Raw genomic sequence first — 23,173 nt, 5'->3', positions numbered from 1 at the left:
TAAAATAGTACCCAAAATAACAACGCAACTTCGTTGTATTTAATGAAATATAAACTGGAACAATACACAAAATGAAAAGCAAATTCATTTGGTTGCCCTGGATGTTTGACGATGTTTTGCAGCGACGAGAGAGTCAATGTTGGGTCTTATTGTTCGTTGATTCGCTATTCTTAAAACGGCATGCAAATGTTCATCTGTCAATCGTGTGCGGAGGGCTGATTTATTTATTTTCATTGTGGAAAAAAAAACTGCTCGCAAACATACGTGCTGCCAAACATCGCAAGAATACGGCGTGAGTGCGAGAGTAACTTCGGAAATCTTTCTTCTGGCACGTACTTTTAAAAATCGGGAAAATTCACTTCAGGGTACTTTTCTTTTAACAAGGTGTCGCACTGCAGATCTACCAACTCCATCTGAAATTCGTCTGAAACCGAATGAACATTCACAGACATTGGAGTAGAAAAGAGCGTGAATTCTTTTTCCAACGCCAAAAAGTCTTGAAATCGACGGTCAAATTCCCCATGCAGTGTCATGTTTTTATCTGCATATTGCTTCATGGCGCTATTCTAAACGTTAATTAAGAGATGGCAGAGTTGGAAAATGGACGAAGTTCCCGACCTTTAACTGATATGCCCAAAACAACAATTTGCACTTAAACGATTTTATGGCATCAAACATGATTGTGACCACCTTTGAACGACCTTGTAAAATGTATTCAAGTTGTTCAAATGTGATGTTAAATCACATAGAAATGCTAGGTCTGAAATAAATTTTGGTTCAGCTAGCTCCGGTATGTCAGCTTCTTTTAAAGCCATGAACAGACCAATCTCATCCCTCAAGGCGAAAAAAACGTTTCAGCACATTTCCGCGACTGAGCCAGCGTACATCTGTAGGGTAAAGTATTTCACCATACTCACTTCCCATGGTTTCTAGGAATGATTTGAACTGCCTATGATTAAGGCCCCGTGATCGGATAAAATTCACAGTTTTCACAACTAACCCCATAACATCGTGCATTTCTAACGCTTTACCACACAGGGCCTCTTGATGAATGATACAGTGCACGGTGTGAATCGACACACCCTTTCCAGTATCTTGTTTCGGAGAAGCCCAACCAAACCTATTCTTTCAGATCGCATGGCAGGTGCCCCGTCTGTGACAACTGATACGAGCTTTTGCCAATCCAAATTGGCGCGTTCAGACACCTTTCCAATTCACGAAATAAATCCGGGCCAGGAGTTGTGTCTTTTATCGCAATTCAATCTAATAATTCTTCTGCAATAATTGAATTCCTATCAACTCCGCGAATAAACACAGCACACATAACATTATTTGTTATGTCTGTACTCTCGTCCAGTGCCAGCGAAAAACCTTCAAAGTTTTTTTTTCCAACTGAAATGAGTTGTTGGTACGAATCATCTGCCAATTCTGTTACGCGCCGGGCAACGGTGTTAACTGAAAAACTGATGTCTTCAAAACGCTTAGACTTTTCCGGACATAGTATTTCACAGGCTTTTAACATACACTGTTTGATAAAATCTCCTTCTACGTAAGGACGTGAAGATTGTGCAATCATTTCACTTATGGCGAAACTTGCTTTTACAGAGGCTTCACTTGCTTTGGTAATATCCGGGAAAAATTTTCTCTGCCTATTTAATAAACCTTAATTCTTCTCGCATTTTCCGGTGTATGCATAATATTTTTCTCTGTATAATGATTCGTAATGTCGTCGGATGTTGTATTCTTTTCGAACAGCAGTAATCGCACAACATATCAGACACTGAACCTTGCCATTGCAGTCACAAACAAAATGCATCTCTTCCCACTTTTCTTGAAAAATTCAATTCTCTGAGCTTTTTCGTTTTTGAGACATTGCGTCTGGGTAAGGATGCGATAATTTTCTATTATGTTTGTACCGTAAATCCGTAAAAGCAAAACTATATAACTAAATATTGCAGCAAAGCTAGAACACGTGAGCGCTCTATAAACTGAACGGTTTCTAAGAGTTGCGCTTTGATTATAATCAGACATTATTCACCTATTTCATCATAATGAGGCATTGTGTAATAATGCGAATCAATGAACCGGTAATTTTTATTGTCAATTGACAGCGTGGTTTATTGTTTCGTGAATTTTAGGCGAGTAAAACACACAAAAAGTGTTTATATATTAATATTTGTGTTTGAAACTGCAAAGTTCAAATAACCTCGCGGGCCATGGCATGCGGGTCGCGTGTTGGAGACCCCTGGCGCACAGGAATTGAAAGTCAGATTATCGTTACAAAATTCTGTGGCTCATTTGTCCGTTGCAGTATTGTAAACTGTACGTAGATTCCAATGAGATTTAACAGAAGAACAATATAATCCAAAACCCAGTGTATAAAATCCTAGGCCAAACAGAATCAACCGTTGTATACAATATTTTTATGGAATATATATTTCACCAAAAAGTTTTGGCATCTTCAGTTTCTGTAAGCGAATACAACACTGTTATAAAAGCGATGGAATAGTAAAACAATAAAATACAAGCTGCCAGTATCACATGCAATTGGTGACGAAACTTTCCAGAGTAAACCCCGAACCGTTTACTATCAGACTGTCAAGTCTGCTGCAGGTGTATCACGTGAAAACTGCTACTGTAGGTTGATTTCTGTTCCAACTAGACATTATTTTTCAAGAACAATATAACAAACGGATAAGGAATTTTTGACAGTGTGACATCTTTGAAGAATAGCATTTTAGTTTTCATATTACACAGGTCAATTTACAATCTTACAACATATTACTGTTGTTGATAAATGAAACCAGTTTCTGTTACGCTGCTAATAGGGTTTAGATTGTATTCTTTCATTATTACATGTTGTTGATAAATGTATTTTATTGCATACAAACATTAAATTGCCCTGGCAGTAAAACTTTTTTGTCACCAATCGCATGGTGATAGATTCATATTTCATAAAATAATAATTCCTTGTTGCTGTATAGACTGACATTTGCTGAAGCTGTATATGCAAGTTTTTTTGCAAATTTTACAGAAAAATAGTTTGAACAGTTTGATTGGGCACATATTACTACACACTGAAGTGACTGTGGAAGAACACAGAGCGATTAATCTCGTGACATATTTTGCCTGTCATACAACCTAACATGTGAACGGGGTCCTGGCAAAACTACCTCAGCGTTTTTTACTGGCACGAAATTTGTTGTTGCATGAGGCATTACATTACAACATAACAATATTATGTTTGTAGCGATATACGATTGAAGCAACTCAAATGTAACGATAGATAATTAGAAGACGTTGGATAGTCTATGTGTATACCACAAAGAATAATAATGCATACAATAATATCCATATGAAACATAATCAAACTTCAGAAGTCATTAAAAATGTACAAATTAAGAGATTAATAATAAAATAGAGATTAATTGTATGTCTCGATTTTATTAGTGCAGATTTAACGAAATAATAAAGTGATACAACTTTAGACAGTGCATCGACTCAAATCAAATTTATCTATAAAATATCATAATTGTAGAATCTAAGTCTCTCTGAGAATGAGCATAATCAACTGGTGTCGTTTCGTTTAACATGGTTCCAGGCAATCCGTTCCAATCTATATTAAACAAAAACAATAAAAAAAAAACATTTTGTATTCCAATAACGTCAAATACAAGAAATAGATAATTTACTTGTAAAATCATTACAGTCATCCAAGTAAGGAAAATCTGGATTCTTCATTCCTCCAATACAAACAAATTCGCTTCGCCAATCGTTCAATCTACAAAAATTGCAAGTTAGCTTATATCCGACCCCCGATCGTATTATTTTGTTCACCAAATTCTTGATAACTAGGTAACATTAAGAAGTTAATTTTCTTTCTTCAATGGTTTACTGCAACGACATAAAGTAATGATCTAAATGAAATTGATTAAATAATTGACAACATTTTAAGATATTGTTTGTGTGTGAAGAACATTCTTTGGTATTGGTGACGTAACATATTAGCATTGATTGGTAGAGCACACTTTTTAACAATCACATAGCCAGATTTCAAATGAGATTGTAGAAAGATCATCATATGGCGGCCCAGAATGATCGCCTAGCAGATTAAGTTTGAAAAAGCAAATATAGTCGACCCGCTGCGAAAAACGTTTGATGACAACTGTACTAGACCAACAGTTAAATGCACGACTGTGACTTTAACATTCTAACTACTGTTATGAATATCAGTCTTCCTTACTTAACTGCAGGACACATTGCGTAGACGTTCCCAGTTCTTCCATAAGCACGAAACTGAACAAAACCGGTCGGTAGAGGTTTTACGCTTGGTGGTAGCATCGAGTTTACCACTGAATTGTTTCCGATGGAAAATTGAACTGGTACTGAAAGTACGTCATCATCATAAAAACAATCCTGACCTGAAACAACAAATGGCACAAAGTGTTGCAACTTCCAAAGCATGAAGTTACTGTAATGAAATGTTAATTTGCTGTGGAAAAATCCCATATAGCAGACAGTTAAATAAAATCATTTACTTACAAAAGTTGTCAGTTTCGGAAGTAATTTGCAATATTTTGAAGGTAACTGCATTGATCTCTGTTTCAGGTATCAAGAAATCATATTTTCTACAAAGTAACATCGTTTTAAGAAAAGTCAAGTATTACGATTGTTAAAACACAATAACAGCACATTCAGCAGTGAGCATTAATCTACCTTGAAATCATTGTATAACCAAAAAGTGTGTTTGATACAGCTTCCCGAATTCTCAATCCAAAATAATAATGTGTTGAATACGTACTGTTGTTCAACTGTATGGCAGGCTTTCCAGAATTCTGTGTGATAAAAAGAAAAAAGACTTGTTTTTAATTTACTGTCAGTGCTTCGTTTTTTTTGTGAGAACTAAAAGTAAAGTTATTTAACCCTTTGAAACATCAAAGGGTAAAATAGTTTGTACTGTTTTCTACTTTGCAGAGCGGAAAATGCAAAGTGATCATTGCTGATCTCGTACATTGCAAAATAATCATAATTGTTGTAATGATTACAAACTAAATGGATTACAATCTTGAAATAATATCAAAATAATTTTCGACATATAAAAATGTAGTGTATACTATTTATTGTTTCTGTACATGAAATAATAGATATAAAAAATTAAACCGAGATTTTTGACCAGTAGATTGCGATCCCCTTGTGTGCATTTTGGCATTTTACTGTTGGTCGCCTAGGCTTTTGATGAACAATAAAATATAAAAATCGTGTATTTTTTTTAAGTGGGTCGTCAGTTATATTCGATTGCTAAAAATTTCCACCGGATAAAAAGGTAGAAAGCCACCTTTCTACGATAAAAGCAACGTACCTCAGTATTAATGACATAAAACAAAACATCACACAAGCTGGCATATGATGAACCATTTCTACACTGCGCTTCGTAATGTAAAAAGAAATTGCCGAGAGTGTGGTTTCCACTGTAAAGAACTTTTGAATCATTGTTTGGTCGATAACCGCGAGCCTTAAAATTGAAGAATTCAGAAAATAATTTTGACAGGAAAATTTGTTATCGACTTATATACTTACCCCCATATAGAAGTTGTCGAAGCAACGATCAAAGTTTCCCACAGAAAACAAGGCAAAGAATGGATGCATTTTACGACTTGATCGCATCATATTGCCAAGATCACATCTTAATTGTTCAAAAGTAATGCAAAACTAAAGAATCAACAAAACAAAGAATCGCCATATCTTTTACCAACCTATAATCCACTCCGTAACGCAAATAGAGACCTCGACAATTAGGTATATACCCGTACGGAGGACAACCCCACCTTGTTCTGGTGACAATCTGTATCGAAAATTTTATTATAATAGCACAAATAAATGACATTTCTATAACTTACCTCCATTCCATGCCTGTCACCAAACAATTTACTGTCAGTTAACCTATTACTGGAACCATCATAATTGTAAAAGTAGTAATCAGTAATTAAGTTTGTGATTTCTGTGGATTTTGCTTCGAGTCGATCCAATGTCGAATTTACATCGGGATAAAAAGCTTAAAGTGCAAACAAACAGAACAGATATATTATTGATTGGTTTTCTGCAAAAGAATTTAACAGAAAACGTTACACCTCTGTATCTACTTAATTGGTACAGCTGACATTAAATGCTTAAATATGCTTTGCGTATACAAAAACAGTTCTGCCTTCGGCGGATGCATAATAATAATCCAATAAAGAGCAAAAAATGCTTTACTATTTGCTGCTTGTAGTGGATAATGCTGATTGAAGATTGTATGCAAATTTCCTCCATATATTGGCATAAATCCATTTTCAGTTTGATACTGCAGAAAACTGTGCTCTCTGCTGTCTTCTAGTGGCGCTTTATTTGGAACATGACGTAACATTATGTCTTTTCCCTAAATATTTATAATTTGTATGTTATCAACACAGTATCGTCCCCACAAGATACTCGCCTCATACTCATAATAAACTCGACTTTTAAAATCCATTTTTGTGCAAGTATCAAATGTCCCGAATGTGTTTGTGTTCATCCAATTTTGGTAATCTGCAATGAAATGACACATGCCTTTTTTCGAAATTTGAGCAGAAACGTAGCTTACTCAAATCAGTTTTGTCTTTGTTTGAGGTCGTGAGAAACCACAAATCATTGTAAGTTTCTGTTATATTGAAATTGTCGTTAATAGTTGCTGCAAGAATCCATCCACCACCAGCAGCTTTCATGTCACAGTAAGCCTAAGAAGAAAACAAATTTGAGTTCACAAACATTGCTGTTCAAGTCAGTTTTTGTAAAAAAAGCAATTTATTAATAAAAATGAGTAATTCATATGTCCGCACACCAATTCGCAAAATACCTCAAATGAAGCCTTTGACGATTGTATGAAGTAGATTCCATCTTTAAACCCAGTGTCTCTCAGTTGAACACATGAGCGGGCAGGATTGGGGAAAGTACCAAGCGATGATGTTGTTAATTTCTAAAGTAAATGACGCAAAACACAATTAGACTTTATGGAAAAGTCTTGACATAACAACATAACAAACATTACACACCTGATGTATTGTAAAGTTGAATATCCCCAAAAGTAAACCCAAAGCAGCCAGAATTACAACCGCACACACCAAGAGAATAATAACATGGATCAATCTCTGCATTTTTGACAATTTTTCTGGACATTTGTCACTCGATGGTAGCGTAACATTTTCTACATGATATACACAGAGCTTAAACGTACATGCAGCCTTGTCGCAGGCCTGAAATCTTTATTTGTTTAAATCACTTGTGTGGACACGAATAAACTCAGTTAGTTTGGTTGCATGATAGTTAATACAACTTACCATAATCTTGTACGATTTCAACTGGTCTCATTGCAGGGTTGCCTTCATACGCGTTTTCTGAAAAGCATGTAACGTGACACTCTTAATATTCGATGGGATATTTTTGCTTCAACGTAAGATTACGTACAAAAACCTATTGTGTTTTGTTGTTGTTGCTCAAAGGCAAAATTTTTAAAACACATGTTATGTTGCAAAATATTAAATTTGTTACGACACGAAATACAATCCATCCGTGCTACGAGTTAAACCTCAATGTTAAAGGTTTGTACTAACGATTCACACAATATGAAAATAAAATATATATTACAAGTTAAAAAAGAATTTTACCTCGTATATTTGTACTAGTTGTAGCTTGTCGAGGATGCCTTCTTTTAAACTCAAATGTTTCATAAGTGCTAGTATCATCCCTCACATTAATACTATTCATCTTTGAGCCAAATCTCAAAACTGTTACAAGAAATCATGTTTACAAAATTTCAAACGTTTTTCATTTGACGACCAAAATGGTTGGTTTAGTTACATTTTTACACTCGATGGGAAAATATTGTTTGTCCTTATGATTGTTTTTTAAAGCACTTGCAATATACAGCCAAGTAAGCTGTCACACTTGACCACAAACGCCAGTATTAAAACCACTACAACTCAGGTTCAAAGCACTTCCAAATTTAATGTAAAATCCAAGAACTAAATAATACGAAGCAAACTTCAAAAAATATGATTTGTCCACACAATCAGTTACATCACGTTTTGCTATGCAACCGTGCAAAGATGCATTGACTCATCGCACAAGCACCGGACCAGCCAACAACATCTGCCAACTTCCGCATGTCGAAACAGAAAGTGACGCATGTTATGCGAAATTGTTTGAACAACTGCAAACATGACGCTGGTTCGAATTGTTTTTTCAGGAATAAGTTCCTTATCTTTTTTGTTCCTGTGTATAAATATGAACTCAACTGGCATTAAACTTAATATCTAAACCCCAATGGTGTTGAAAGTACACGCAAAAGTCAATCACACAAAAACCTTCTTAGTTGCTGTTCAACACGGCAAGCATAAAGAAGCCCTTAACGGGTTTTTGCAGTCCAACAAATATTTGAAAAAAGACAAAAGCAGGAAAGATACCATTTTGATAAATACTATTGCGCGCCGGTTCATTTCTTCGCTCAAACTTTTTATCACTAAGACCAATCTACACAAAGGTTAAAATTGCAGGAATTAGTTTTAGTGAAAATAATCTCGGCCCGTTTGAACAAAGGTGACTTCAAAAGAAAGTTCAATTTGTGACTCATATCACGCTACCGTAGTTTTACGACAAAATCTATACCATGTAAACTTTGAAAATTACCAAGTGCTGAAAGAGTGAATCGAATAAGCTTAGTTATCTGACAAATACAATCACTGCAAGCTTCTTTTAAAGTTTAAATAGTTCAAGTTGAAGCTCATTTTTACCACTACAATTTGCTGCCAATGTTTGCATAAAGATATACATTTACTTTGCTCACTTGTTAAAACAACTGAAAACAATTATATGGTTTAGCAAATAAAAACGTCACTTTAAGTCAAAATTACACTTCACACTTTTTCTCTGCAATCGTTTGTATCCTTGCAAGCTTATTTCCTGTAGAAATTCCGCAGAGGTCGACAACCTTGGCACGCGTCTCACTTAAGAAACGTGTGCTGATTATTCATGGCACGCCTAGTAAAAAAAGTTCATGCGCGTTGTATTTAAATTTAATTTAAAATATTTTACTGCTTGTGGTCAGTTTATACCATCCAACAGTTTCATACTAAATTTTGTAAAAAAATGAGTGATCATTTCGTGTTTACTTGTTACCTGTATAGAATATTATATCATTAACTTCTCCTCTCGCGATCTTTTTTTTTTTTTTTTTTTTTTCACGGGGTTCGAACCCAGGACACTCCCGGGGACGAATCCCGATCAGGTTTTTTATGTCTGTATGTGGGTCAAGCTCGCCAGGCCATTCGGCCAAGTTCCTGCCCTCCTCCTCTCGCGATCTTCCAACCCATTTCCGTTTAAAGGACAATTGCGCCGTATGTGGCCAGGTTTGCCACACCCATAACACGTAATATTGCGGTTGTACGGAACTCTTCGGGGAGGTGGAACTTCAGAGAGACATTGTAGCTTTTACACAATCTCCTTCATTGTCTCCTGCGTCTGGGTGTGCACCGCTTCAAGTTTTTACAACCAATCGCCTATGGAAGGTTTGTTTTCCTGATTTACTCCGTGTACTGCATGGACCCTCTACCCATTCCACTTTGAAGCAAAGTTCAGAACCACGACGATATTTGTTGGCAGCCCCTACCATTTCCTCTGGCGTCAGATTTTGGCACACATTGAAAATGTAAAAAGCAAGATTTCTGTACTGTAGACCACTTAAGAAAGCAATGTATGCAGCACGGTCACGTATTTGCATGACACTTCCCGCAGTACTCTCATCATAGGCAAGACGAGCAATCTCTCCCAATTCACCCAAGTAAATTTCAATCGATTTTCCCACTTTTTGTTTTCTCTCCATATACCTGCACATGGTAGTGCTGCTCTCGATTTCGGGTGCAAGTCTTGTATTCGGGCGATTTCAAAAGTCCTCAAAATCTTGTTTTTGTTCTGTAGTAAGGTTCATTTTCTTTATGACCAAACCAATCTCGGGCACACCAAAAGATGTTAAAGACAGCGAACGCTGTTGCATGGGGATTTTAAGAAGGTCAGCAAAATTCTCAAAACTCATTAACCACGCTGCAAAATCATGTTTCCCATCAAATTGTACCGGTGTGTTTATACATTCCGAAGATATTTTCGCTGAACATGGCTCAGCTGGTTCAGGTTCTCGTTTCAAGTTTTTGCTTCATTTACCATCTCGTCACGACGTTCTGGGGTGTCAAGGGGAGTTCTATCCGAAATTGAAGTAGATGCAAGTGATTTTCCTCGAACTAAATCGATTTTTCTTTACTTTTATGCATCAAGGTACCACCACTGCAACGTTCCACCGTTTTTGTAGGTTACCAAATCAGTCTTATTTAAATAGAATCCAACGATTAAAAACGATAATTACGAATACAAAACACACACAACAATCTAACCACACCACGAGACAAACGGGCGACAACCTCCCGTAATCTCGATTCCAAAACTTTAACACATAAATCATAATCGTTACAATATATATGTAAAAATTTAGGCTGTGGAATTACTATGTAATGAAAATGTAATAAAACGTCATTGGTGCTTTACATTTTCCTGCCCGCAACCGATAATAGGACGGTGTTGCGTCAAACCTACATGGTTGATTACAACAAACCTTCATCGGTTTCCTACCTGTCTGTACAAAGACATTATGTAATTGGCCCTCAGGCCAGGTCAAATAGCTGACCATGCTGTGCGTGGACGAGAAATCTCTTTCGGTGACCGTACTTTCCCAAATTCTGCTAGAAACGTTGTATTTCAAAGGACTTATATTCATCTTGAACTGATACTGGTCATTCTGGCGATACCCCAGTACGAAGCTGACACGTGCTGCATACCAGGCAGATAACGGTGCTTGTGATTCAACTTTCGACGAGTTCACCACTGAGCCTACGCAACTCAATTTGTAAATCGCGGGTCCCCAATTTCTGTTATGGGTTCGAATCCCACCGCAGACGCTAGCCTACACTTTGCGAAAGATTTTATTGATTTGCTTTTTTTTAGGTTTTGCATTTTTGGTTCAAGCTATCGTTAACATAAACTAATTGAACCAGCAAAGTATCTTTGGTTGGTAGACATGTGTTTAACTCGGTTATATTGTAGCTGCGGGTAGTTTTCATCATAATACAGTGCCAAAAAAGTAGCGGAAGCAAACGGTTTGAGAAAACTCAAAGTTCGAGTAATTTTTCAGTAATGCTTCGATGTTTCCTGTTGCACATGAATCAAATACAATATGTGATACAGGACTCGTGGCAAAAACGCAGCTCTAAATATTATTACAAACGTCCAGGCCTAAACGCATGTGAAATATTATCTGCATTTACTTGAAAAACAGGAAGGAACATGATGAAATAATTTACCCACTGATGCTATTGTTTTCGTATTTTGTGCTAAAACAAGGAATGACATTCACGTAGTTAAAATTTCAAGAATTGCGCAAATTTCGACTTAGTTTGCCAATTTCGACCTTGTGTGAAGCGTTTAACGTGAAAACAAAACAAAATTAACAAATTTTCACTTACTAAACAAATAGGTGTGAAAGTTAGCCACAATTTTTTTGACTTGTTTAGCATGCATGTAGGGTTTATTTTTTTCGAAAATGCCCTATGACTTTAAATGCATTTGGTTTCGCGTACAACCTGGCAGTAACTTTACAAGCGTTATGCATTTAATTTAAACTACGTTATAATTGGAATTTCAAAATTAAAAACAATCATAAAGGTAGGAATAACAAACTGTTTAATCCATTTGAAGCGAGAAATTTTTCAATCGGTATCGGTTTAACTAACTTATTTAAGTTTGATAAAATCATTTGTCGTTTTTTTTTATATGTAGGAAAAACCTTACTAAACTTTTTTAGGGATTTACTTTCCCACTTGGTGGAATCAGGCGAGCCTACTGGAAACTGTGTCTGGAGAGGTAAACTTTCTTATCGGATATTAAGTGTTCGCAAATTAACAACGACATTGCGTGAAATCAAATTAACAACAAATGCAGAATATATATAGAAGTTCCAACACAAACCAATGACAGGGAGTACTCATCTCTTCCTGCACGTTTTCCCGGATTCATTAGAGTAAGTTACACAAGCTTTCCGTACCTTATCTTTAACGCCTAAGTTAAAAAGTTAGTAGTTTCTTTAACCTCGTTTATTTAGCACTCCAGTCAAACACGAAATTGTGCTTCAATGACATGATGCAATTTTTACCACGTTCTATAAGCACATATGTGATTTCGCTTTAATGTTGTTTCATTTCCATGTTTGTGACACGTTTATTAATACACAAAAAAGGCGATGATGTAACAAACAGGCCTTTGACCCAAAATTACATCTTTGGGATTTGGGACTGCTAATTTCCACAGCGGGAAACTAACGACCGCAACCTTGTTGATTTCTTATAAAAAGGCTGATAAATTTGTTCCATGCAAAAATATCTTGCTTGTTTAAATCCCAACTCATAATTTCAAGAATTAAAACATAGGTGTTTTTTTTTGCAATCTTCATGATCACCTTTGTACATTTTTTTTTAATCACAGTAAACACTTGGTCGAAGTGAGCTTTTTCTGAAACAATTTTAAACGAATAAAGTAAAACAGTAATCAGGGATCAATTGTTATGTAATAAAGACGTCTCTCTTGCTCAAGCAATATGGGTTGATGTAATTATCTTGACGTTGATGTTATGTGTTTGATTATACGGGGTTGTTGTGTAAGTTGGTGGGTATTTGAACGGTAAAAATGCGAAATAAAAGAACGTTGAAATGCGAAATATCGCGATGCAACATGCGTATGTTGGCACATTCTAAGAGCAGAAGTAATAATTACTTTTTAAGCATTTCGTTCATGGGTGACGTTACAAAAATGACGTCACCAGTTTGTTTTAATGACGTTGTTGTTCGGAGTTGTTAAATACGATTGGTGGATTGTTGTGTGATTTTATGTCCTTGCGATCTTCAGCTGTTTGAAATTAAAATGAATTTACCTAAAAATTGGTTTACTTGAAACAATAACATGCAGTACAGCCTAATGCAATAATGTGCGAAAAGATTAATTTGGGTAAAATGAAATCAACCTGATTTGTTCGTAGGATGGACTCATATTTTAGCTGCTAGTAAAAAAATTCGTATCTATCTTTGTTTTTTTCTTTACTGCAACTTTGTTTTAAACAAATGTACTTACTTATGTTGACAACTGTACTTTGTTTTTCAAACTTCAGTGACAAATCGTTTCTGTGAATGAAATGCGTTGAGTTTTAATCACGTCCACAATTTACACATGTAGACATACTAAGACTTTTCGAATACATTAGGAAAACAAGTTATATCCTACATCGCACATTTGTTTTTATTGTAACTAATTCGAGCATTTTGTTCTTGAACAAAAGATGCCGCTTACCTCCTTTTACGTTTTTGCAACGTTAGAATGGCAACCACTATACCGATTATGACAACGACGCTCCCACAAGTTACTGAGGCTATGATCACCTTGACCATATTACCTGTAGAAATTTATACCAGTCGGTATCAAGTAAGTCCTGGCATATGATACTTTTCATCAAGAAAATATTTTTCACAAAACAAAACTTGCTGCATTTCATTAAACAATGCCAAGGGTTACATTAAAGTGAATTTCTTGACAAAAATACAAAGATTAAGGTAATTTATATACTTTGTAATGTGCTGGTTGGTACGGTAGTGCTGCTTTCTGTGAATGGTTGAACGGTTCCGGTTGGTGTGGTATTGGTTGCTGTAGAAGTCGGTGCGGTCGTGCTTTTCGATGCGTTTGCGCTGGTCAGTGTAGTCGGTACGGTCGTGCTTTTCGATGCAGGCGCGTTGGTCAGTGTGGTCGGTGCGGTCGTGCTGGTCGGTGTAGTCAGTGTGGTCGTGCTTTTCGATGCGGTCGCGCCGGTCAGTGTAGTCGGTGCGGACGTGCTTTTCGATGCGGTCGCGCCGGTCAGTGTAGTCGGTGCGGACGTGCTTTTCGATGCGGTCGTGCTGGTCGGTGTATTCGGTGCGGTCGTGCTTTTAGATGCGTTTGCGCTGGTCAGTGCAGTCGGGGCGGTCGTGCTTTTCGATGCGGTCGTGCTTGTCAGTGTAGTCGGTGTTGTTGTGGCCACCGCTCCAGAAATAGATTGAATATCCGCGCACATCAATAAAATCAAGAATAATTTACGAATCATTTTGTTTGTTGTTTAATCTGCGACACAAAACAATCGTGAATGGTAATCACAGGGCAACCAAAATTCAGGCAAAATTTTACTGGTTTCAGTAATGTTTTAACTGATTTTGACTAATTCTAGTGCCCTGATTTCAAAATGCAATCGGTTTATCTGTATCACGTCTAGTTTTCATGATATGGTACATCCACATTTGAAAAAAATCCATATGTAGTGAAACTGACTTTGAGTATTTTATTTGAAATTACCGCTTTTGCAAGAACAAAATTTCGAATTTAAATTTAAATGTAACAGGTGGACACTCATAACAAACAAAATTCAACACAAAAAACAAAAAATGGTTTAAAATTTGTAAGTTTTTAGGTATATCGGATATAGGCCTACGCATGTACTTCTGTAACTTTCGGAAATGACTAGCAGTAATATCGTCCCGCTTAATTGACCAACAGTAATTAGCCAGGATCACATTATTCCACCTTTCCTGATACGTTTCATTTCACTGATATCCTGTTGGAACCTTTCAGCTTAATTCTCATAATTTTATCCCCTACGTTTTAAGGGAAGTGCAGCTATACACTCATTTTCGTACCAAATTTTTTAGACCGCTTAATAACTTAGTGATGTAATCGTTCTGGTAATTTCAGTCCCTTTCTACTGTTTTGTCCAATTCTGCAATATTCCAATCAACATTAGGTAAGTGGAGCCCATTGCTTGTTCTAAACCCCCCCAAGCCACATCAAAGTGTGCAAGATATGCACATTTAATACAGATCTTTTTTCTCTTTTTAGTTGTGTTGTAAGGGTATTCACCAGTAGCCTAATGCAGCATAAAACATCTTGGTTATTGATGCAACATATTATAGATGACCTAGCCAATATTAATTTTAGTTTTACCACCTTGCTTTACTAGTCTGAAAGACACTCCATAAAACACGTATAGTTTAAAGTTACCACTAGCCTGCACCAACCATTTTAAGACAAAGCATAAGCAGAGAACACATATTCATGCTATCAAACTGACTACACTGTAGGAAATTGATGTGTATAATGTAACAAACACACAAGAGCGTGATTTTAAAGTCATTTAATCAAAACAGTCATAAATTCTGATTTTGTAAATAACTTAAGAATTGACCTGATTGAAGAGAACGGTAATGATTTTTGAAATCAGTACCATAAAATTATTCAATATCAGTTTTAACAAAAAATTCTGTTGACCAGTGATTATATATATATAAATATAAATATATAATCATAAACACTACTGCCAAGGTAGTGGTGCTTTATATACCGTGTTCCACAGCTTGATTGAAAACATGTACTGATGATGACAACAGAGATTGTCGAAACGTCTACACGATGTATTCTATATACACCACTACCTTGGCAGTAATGTTTATGATTAAACTACTTTTCAAGTCCGTGCATAGTGTTCCTAAGTATAAATATATATATATATGTGTGTTGCATAAAACAGTGTTACATACAGACTACCAAGCCCAAGATTAAACAATGTATAATATGTAATGAAGATGATCTTATGAAAGTAGACGATGTGTTAACAAGATCGATCAAATATTTGTTAACTTTTTCCACAAAGCAATATAGTCAAAGTGGGTGACACAAAACAGTCGCACAGTGCGTAAATAAAAAAAACACAGAAATAAAAACAACCGTTTCTGGCTACGTAAGCATAAAAACAATACAAAACAGCATAAAGGTGGCACTAAAATTTGAAGTTTACCTAGGTTTTGTGTAATAAATATATGATATTGAGTGTTAAAACACATAAAACCCCAGGTCTAAAGATTTCCGAAAATGTACCCACCTGACCTTACTTAATACGGGTCTATGGTTTGTGGGTAAACTTTAGGTAAACCTCGATCACACAATTATGAACATTTACAATACATTTCATTCACTTTTATTTTTGTTGCTGGTTATAACTCTCGTGACGCGTTTGCTGAATATTAACTAAACAATGGAAACCGCATAACAATGGAAAGGTATCTTGTTGACATCAGTTGAACACCTACAAGTAAAAATGCTGAACTTAAAATTATTTGTATCTGGTTTAGTCGATTATTTCGTTTTCTGCGGTTGTTCTTTTCTTGACTCAATAATCTCTCTGACAGCTATACCCACTTTAGTACATGATCCTAAAGAAGTCCCCAGGAATTAATTCACACTTGGATAAACAGTATCCCCAGTTAAAGCGCACTGTTATTTAAACTAACAAACGATACTTCAAAAAAAAACGTTGTTGATTAACATTACAATCAACAAAAATGAACTTGGCGTCTCCAAAGGCCGCGATAATTGTCATTAAACGGTAGTTGTACGGTTGGCCGCCCCACGACGAGGAGTCAACTTGTAAGTATCTCAGAACACAGTTATTAGAGATTTATTGACACAACGTAGCTTTTTTATTTTTGACAAACGTGAGTCAACAGGTCAACGGAGTACGTTTTGCAAAACAAAGTGAAGAACACTTTTTATAGTATATTTACCTTTGCTGCAAAAAAGTGTCAGTTTTTGTGATATTGTCAAGATGTTTTAGGAAAAGTTTTAATTGTTTCAGAGCTAGTTTTTGACAGCAGTGTCGAGGTCAAAATGAAGATTAAAATTCTCGGAATTGAAATATTTTTTTCTCGTTTTTTTTCTATTTTTGTGTATGTACCTTATGATAACATAATGATTTGAAAAAATATATGGATAAAACCTTTTTTAATTTTGCATAACGCTTTCTACTGATTTGACCTCAAGGATCCGAAAATTAACGCACAATTTTTTACAGCTTAACCAATTCCCATAACCACTTTTGTGGGGACCCATCCGTTTTTGCTCGCAAATACAATCATGCCTGTAGGTCAGTTGTTCTTAACCAGGGGGGCACGCCCCAATAGGAAGGCGTTGGACATTTCGAGGAGGGGTCGAAGTATTATGAAGCAATACATAATGACATATCGGACATTTTAAACAATTACTACGTTTCCATGGCCACTTTTGAGGCGCAGTACTACGCCTCAACGTCAAAAAACGGAAGTGACGTAACGAAACCAGGCGCTTTACTGCGCCTCAACTCCCGATCGGTCAGGCGGTCTAGAAGGGGTTGCCTGAAGGATTTGAGGCGCAGTATACTCGGCCCGAAGCGATTTCAGTTTTGCTGATTGTGTCATTCTGCATGTGTTCAAAATAGTGATAAGAGTTTTGATATGAAATGTCAACGCAGATGTGGGTAGTTGTGTATTAAGACAAAGAAGAGGGACACAATTATGACATGTGTGAAGTATTTTGTTTCAATGTCACTTTTATTTCATGCAGTACAACTAGAGGTTTCAAATTTTCAGACACCAAGTTCGACGAAAGTGGAGACTCTTAAAATCCCAATATAGCAAAATCAAAGGTGGTTTAAACAGATCCGGTGCTTCATCCAAAGGTTTGGACTGGCCTCACTTTGAAAAAATGGATGAAATTCTTGGAACACGACCACGATCATAGGTGTGAGTGTGTGTACAGTTTGATTTTGAATCATATTTCTTAAAATGTTTAACATGTTTTTAGGCAATGCATCATGCTTCAGGCTTTGAGTCTGGAAAAGAACCATTACCACAGACACTTGAAGAATATACAGAATTTGATGATGGTCAGTAATCGGCATAATAATTTCTGCAACTCTCAATTGCCTAACTTTGACATTATGCATTTTATACAGTGACAATCCTTGAGGAAACATTAACTCCACAAGAGTCGCCAGACACACTAGCACAGTCTGACATGTTTACCCAGTCAGCCACCACACCATTGCAGACAGAAACACTTTCACAACAAGCTCCAACAGAAGAATCTCCAAGCTATGAAGAGCCATCATCTTCTAGAACTATCTCAGGTATCAAATTTTATATTTGGTTTTCAACTAACTACCTTATGTTATTTATTCAAACAGCTACTATCTCTTATTATTTCCATTAGGCTCTTCAAACAGAACGCGACGGTGTCATCAAAAGGCTTCAGAAGTTAGAGATAAAGAAGCTGCTAGCACTGAAAGCATACTTCAGTTTCTAAAGGACAGCCAAGAAAGTAATCAAAGAAATATGGAAAAAATGATTAACGTTCTTACAAACCTTGCTGATGTACTGACCTCATCAATTACTCAACAAACTAATTCAAACTAAATGTCCAAATTGATTTATCTTCATTTTGTTGTAGTATTTTCATTCTTCTTTCTTTATGGAGTGTGTGCAGTTACATGTTCTCTTACAAATGACTTGCCAAACAAAAATTTGTATTTTATTGAACAGAAAATGATCAGACGAAAGAAATACATTTTGATATTTGTCAGATTTTACATAAATAATCAGCAATTGCTGAGCGGATATGACTGTCCACCACAGCATCTGGCTGTGAAGTGGACCCATAGGTTAAAGTATTTTCTGTATCTCTAGGTACAAGAATTTGGGCCTGTTCACATATATTGTGCATAATACAACATGCTGCAATAACAAATGGGGCTTGTTGAATGTCAACATCCAATAGTCGTTTAAGTATTCGCCACTGAGCCTTTAGCCTGCCAAAAGCATTCTCAACCACAATTTTTACACTGCTATGGTGATAGTTGTGAATGTTTCTTGTCTTTCTGTGAGGTTGAAACCAGTGTATGGCCTCATTAACCATGGTACCAAAGGGTAAGCAGAATCTCCAACAATCATTAGTGGAATCTGCACATCGTTGATAGTAATGGTGCCCCGTTGATGAAAACCAAAGTTTTTGAACTGGCAAAATATGGAGTTATTCTGATGTTGTTACTTTTGGTAAGTTTGCTGCATTTTTGTACAAATGTGAAGCACGTAGCACAGATGCATCGTGAGCACTGCCAGGCATTTTTACAGAGACATCTCTGAATCTAAAAACACAAATTGAATGCAATGAAATGTAATAGTGCCAAAGTAATGTTTTACCTGTACTGATTGTCAACCACTGCTTGTAATACAAGTGATGAAAACCTTTTTCTATTAATATAATCTCTCCATTTTTTGGTGCTTTTACATGTATATGGCATCCATCAATTGCTCCAAAAACCTGATGAAACCCTGATTTTTGATGATTTTGATTTGCAATTTGCAGTGCCTCATTGGAATCGGGAAGATAAATGAATTCTTGAATACCAAATGTAACTCCCACAACTCTAAATTCAGCAGCTGAAGCTAGTTTATATATGGCAACTGCAATCCTTTTTTCAAGTGATATTGGTGTTCTAACTGATCTGTCATCTAAAAATTCATATCATTATAGTTTTACCATAATTCATCAATACTATGTTGTTATAATCTGATATACACATTTCTACCAACTATTACGAACATTAATAACATGGTTTCAAATCTTCACTCAGTAGTGCAACAAGCCGCTCGAAAGTTGATTTTCTTATTCTAAAATGTCTTAACCAATCCGAGTCATCAAATTTTTTTACCACAGTATCCCACCAATCAGTAGATCTTGTTTTTGCATAAAAATAACATTAGTTATTTGTAAAAGTAAACATCATACACGTTACATACCTCTGAAGCATTCAAAACCTTCTCTTCTTAACTGTAGCTGAACTATTTGACTTTTGTGCAACCAACATGCCTGTTGTTTGAAGGCAATGACTTTGGTTATGCAATAAAATAACTAAAACTGATATATGCATTGCAAAAATAGTCAAGAGAGTCAAATCTTCAGTTATTTGATGATTCATGACAAATTTTCTTGCTTTTTGATTTGGTCCGATACTCAGCCAGACAACTTCTGCTCATACCGCGTACGGTGCTTCCCCTACATTTATACGCCTGGTTGATCACAAAACGGACATGGAAACGCGAGCGGTTTTGCGCCTGGTCGTTGGGGCCGAGTAAATGAACAGGCCATGTTTTCAGGCTATGTGCGCAAGTGGCCATGGAAACGTAGTAAATGACACACAGGCAAAGATTTTGGTTTATCTATTTATAACAAAGGCTGGGAAGACTTCTAGTAGTCCCATTGCCAAGTATTCGAATTTTAGGTACATTTCCACTAAAGAATATAGGCCAGAAATCACAGAAAAATCTAACCTGCGCTGGAATTCGAACCCACGACAGGAGTCTTTCCGGGACTCGCGCTATACCAACTGAACTACACAGGCTTAGTGGAGAATCAGCCGAAAGTCGAATCACAAGCACCGTTGCCTGCCTCGTATGCTGCACATGTCAGCTTCGTAGTAGCGGGTCGCAAGATTGGTCGCAAACGTTTCCAGAGGCGCCGCAACAACAAAAAGTTTGAGAACCACTGCCTTACACAAAGGAGAAAGGCACCTTAACTGTCCAGTTACAACAATGCAATGTGTCGCTCACATGTCTGGAAACTAATCGATCAGCATGAAATAATACAAACCACGCCCTATGAAACTATACGCGACTATATTCGAGGTCAGGAATAACGACTAGTGAACATGGCCGAATACAATTGTCCTTTCAGAGTTTTTCCGGATCTATTCTGAAAACATTTTAACCCACTCATTGAACGCTGATGTAGTTTCTTTTTGCAACAATGGCTTTTGAAACACGAAGCTTCATTCACTCAGTTGAAATGGTTCTAACCTATAGCATGCAACTTTTTTTTACTTAAAATTTTTATTAAAGGCGCCACTCTGCAGTCAAAATGATCCGCATACGTTCCTCTTATATAGAATAATATATGCTGTTGATGAAATATGTTGGAAATCCCTTGATTTTGAAACAATGGATTTTATTTACATCGGAAATACGTAGCAGGAACACGTATAATAATACCATATCACTTTATCAATGAGTAACTGCGTGTTTCTGTTATAATCGTGCCACGTTTTCGCCCAGCAAGTTATATTATTTTCAGCTAAAGGCAGTACTTTCTTAGTGCATAGTCATTTTAATCGTTTTTAAAATTTGTTTTTCAATAAAACATTACTTGAGCCATCATTGTAATGCTTACGCATAAATGTCACGATGCTTGTTTTGGCATGCAAAAAAGACACATGAATCATTGAACGAGTCAGTTGCCACAATGACTCTTGAAATAGAAACTTACTCAATTTGGAAAATTTTAATACGTAGCGGGTGCATTGTGGGAACAGCTGTTCATATTGTGTTGACGCTTTTATTTTAACCGAGTCTTACGTTTATTAATCATTTTCTAAATAGAGTAAATCATGCATTAACGACCCACTACCAACACTTTTCGCTAACGGCAACCGTTTGCGTTTGATATGAAGGATTAAAATCAGTTTCTAGGTCCATGTTGTGCATCAAACATCGATCAACTTTCACACTTTTTTATTGTTATATGTGATATTTATTGTTAGTTGCATGCGGAATCAAATTCCTACAAAAATGCATTATAAACAGTAGTTGTGTTCAAGTTCATTGGTCCGTTTGTCCCAGCTTGCTAAACATATGAAGTCTAACAATAGGAGTGAACTGAACGGAAAACAGACATCACAAGATTTGGTTGTGTTGTTACTGATTCGCTTGTGTCTGCAGAAGCGCGTGGTTCCCCCAACATCAAGGCCTACTGAATCTTGGAATGGAAATGTTTTTGCAGCTAAGCTTCTTGGGCTATGTTATTCTTTTCCTTTTATTCTGGTTACGCAACACACATCAAGTCTCGTTATCTCAAGGCAATAAAAGAGGAAACAAAATCAAGCGCAACGATTTATAAACTGACGTTCCGTTATCTTGTGATCGTTGCGACAATTATTAGTTTGTTTTAGGTTAAAAGCTTGCACAAAATATATGCTGCTATGGATCGCACAACTATTTTGAAATAACCGTTTTACGCACCAGCCCATCTTATGTTCAGACTGTTTCAAAACAAAAGAAAACCGGGAGCATGAACTAGTGTGGAAGCGGTGACACTGAATATAGACTACAAATAGTTACTAAATGATGAGAACACATGAAACGTAATGCAATACCGACCTGTGGTATATGTCGCATAAAACAAATGAGTTGCTTAGGAACGAAAAGTCATGCTTGCAAAGTAAATTTTTCCAGTACTTTAAGCTTCGCCAAACCAATGTGCCAAAATTATGATTGAAAAGCATGTGACCGGTGCACGTCCTCGGTCGTTTGTCCGCTGGTCTGTTCAGCTGAACATATAAATTATAAAGTATGCATATAATAGAAGCAGGGGCGGCTCGTTCTGGTGTGCTGCGAACATTACAGATAACTTTCATCATACTTATTTTTTTTTCTTAAGTATAATTTTTATGAGTATAATTTCCGCCTTGATCGGCATTTTTTTCATTTTTGTAAAAAAAATGTGGCATTAATATGTTATGGGGGGGGGGGCACGAAGAATGCCCTGACATGTGCGGGGGCTAGTGAGCGCGCGTGTTGCGTTATTGTTTACTTGAAAGCTCGTTAATTCTTCTGCTTCTCTTGGCTCGTATCGGTCGTCTGCAGTAGCGAGTAAGTTCATTATTACGATTCTTAACGCTTGCAGCATAGAGCCGACATGGTCCACAAAAGATCAATTTAGTTCTTGTCTTTTATTCTGGTTACGCAACACACATCAAGTCTCATACCCGGTTTACGCAACAACCTGTCTTAGGGTCAGGCTGTTGGAAGATATCAGGAAGACGGGAACATGTAACAACGACACTAAATATGTGATTCAACAGTTACTGAATCACGAGAACACATGGAACAGTAAAGTTACACCGCTCGATACCATATGTCGCAAAAGCAGCATATAATTTCCATGGAACAAAAAATCATGGTAGCAAAGTTAAAATTTTCCATTACTTAATGCTTAGCCAAACCAAAGTGCCAAAATGATGGTTTAAAAGCACGTGACCGCTACACGTGACAAAGGGGCACAAGCAACAAAAAAGGTTGGGAACCCCTGTTTTAGCAGACAAACGCCGGAAAAATTGTTGGCAAATAAT

At 36.5% G+C, this 23,173-nt stretch overlaps 4 protein-coding genes and 1 long non-coding RNA gene across 5 annotated transcripts; 1 reads left to right on the top strand and 4 right to left on the bottom strand.

Moving 5' to 3' along the window:
* Positions 1–3,431: 3,431 nt before the first annotated feature.
* On the bottom strand, positions 3,432–5,903 carry LOC145219320 (uncharacterized). Its single transcript, XM_080086697.1, has 9 exons — positions 5,898–5,903; positions 5,754–5,842; positions 5,578–5,683; positions 5,360–5,512; positions 4,717–4,835; positions 4,543–4,628; positions 4,244–4,421; positions 3,693–3,781; positions 3,432–3,616 (listed from the first exon to the last, which is right to left on the bottom strand). Exons 1-9 carry the CDS (start codon positions 5,901–5,903, stop codon positions 3,513–3,515), a joined length of 930 nt encoding a protein of 309 aa, XP_079942823.1. The 3' UTR covers positions 3,432–3,512.
* A 512-nt stretch (positions 5,904–6,415) lies between these two features.
* On the bottom strand, positions 6,416–7,779 carry LOC145219319 (intelectin-1b-like). The gene is made up of 6 exons (XM_080086696.1): positions 7,680–7,779; positions 7,353–7,409; positions 7,068–7,219; positions 6,872–6,991; positions 6,620–6,752; positions 6,416–6,564 (listed from the first exon to the last, which is right to left on the bottom strand). Exons 1-6 carry the CDS (start codon positions 7,777–7,779, stop codon positions 6,416–6,418), a joined length of 711 nt encoding a protein of 236 aa, XP_079942822.1.
* A 5,133-nt stretch (positions 7,780–12,912) lies between these two features.
* Positions 12,913–14,249, bottom strand: LOC145217364 (uncharacterized). Its single transcript, XM_080084625.1, has 4 exons — positions 13,726–14,249; positions 13,453–13,555; positions 13,237–13,286; positions 12,913–13,014 (listed from the first exon to the last, which is right to left on the bottom strand). Exons 1-4 carry the CDS (start codon positions 14,234–14,236, stop codon positions 12,938–12,940), a joined length of 741 nt encoding a protein of 246 aa, XP_079940751.1. The 5' UTR covers positions 14,237–14,249; the 3' UTR covers positions 12,913–12,937.
* Positions 14,250–17,504: 3,255 nt separating this feature from the next.
* Positions 17,505–18,528, top strand: LOC145217388 (uncharacterized). The gene is made up of 4 exons (XM_080084664.1): positions 17,505–17,733; positions 17,797–17,878; positions 17,948–18,121; positions 18,205–18,528. The coding sequence occupies exons 2-4, from the start codon at positions 17,800–17,802 to the stop codon at positions 18,405–18,407; spliced, it is 456 nt and encodes a 151-aa protein (XP_079940790.1). The 5' UTR covers positions 17,505–17,733; positions 17,797–17,799; the 3' UTR covers positions 18,408–18,528.
* LOC145217394 (uncharacterized) lies at positions 18,509–19,752 on the bottom strand. Its single transcript, XR_013857373.1, has 2 exons — positions 19,191–19,752; positions 18,509–19,135 (listed from the first exon to the last, which is right to left on the bottom strand). It is a non-coding gene; the product is annotated as an uncharacterized LOC145217394 (long non-coding RNA).
* Positions 19,753–23,173: the final 3,421 nt, after the last annotated feature.

Source organism: Phallusia mammillata, chromosome 3, assembly GCF_965637545.1.
Source record: "Phallusia mammillata chromosome 3, kaPhaMamm4.hap1.1, whole genome shotgun sequence".
Lineage (NCBI taxonomy): Eukaryota > Metazoa > Chordata > Ascidiacea > Phlebobranchia > Ascidiidae > Phallusia > Phallusia mammillata.
The sequence above is the reverse complement of the archived record's forward strand: the minus strand, read 5'-3'. Positions and strand labels throughout refer to the sequence as shown.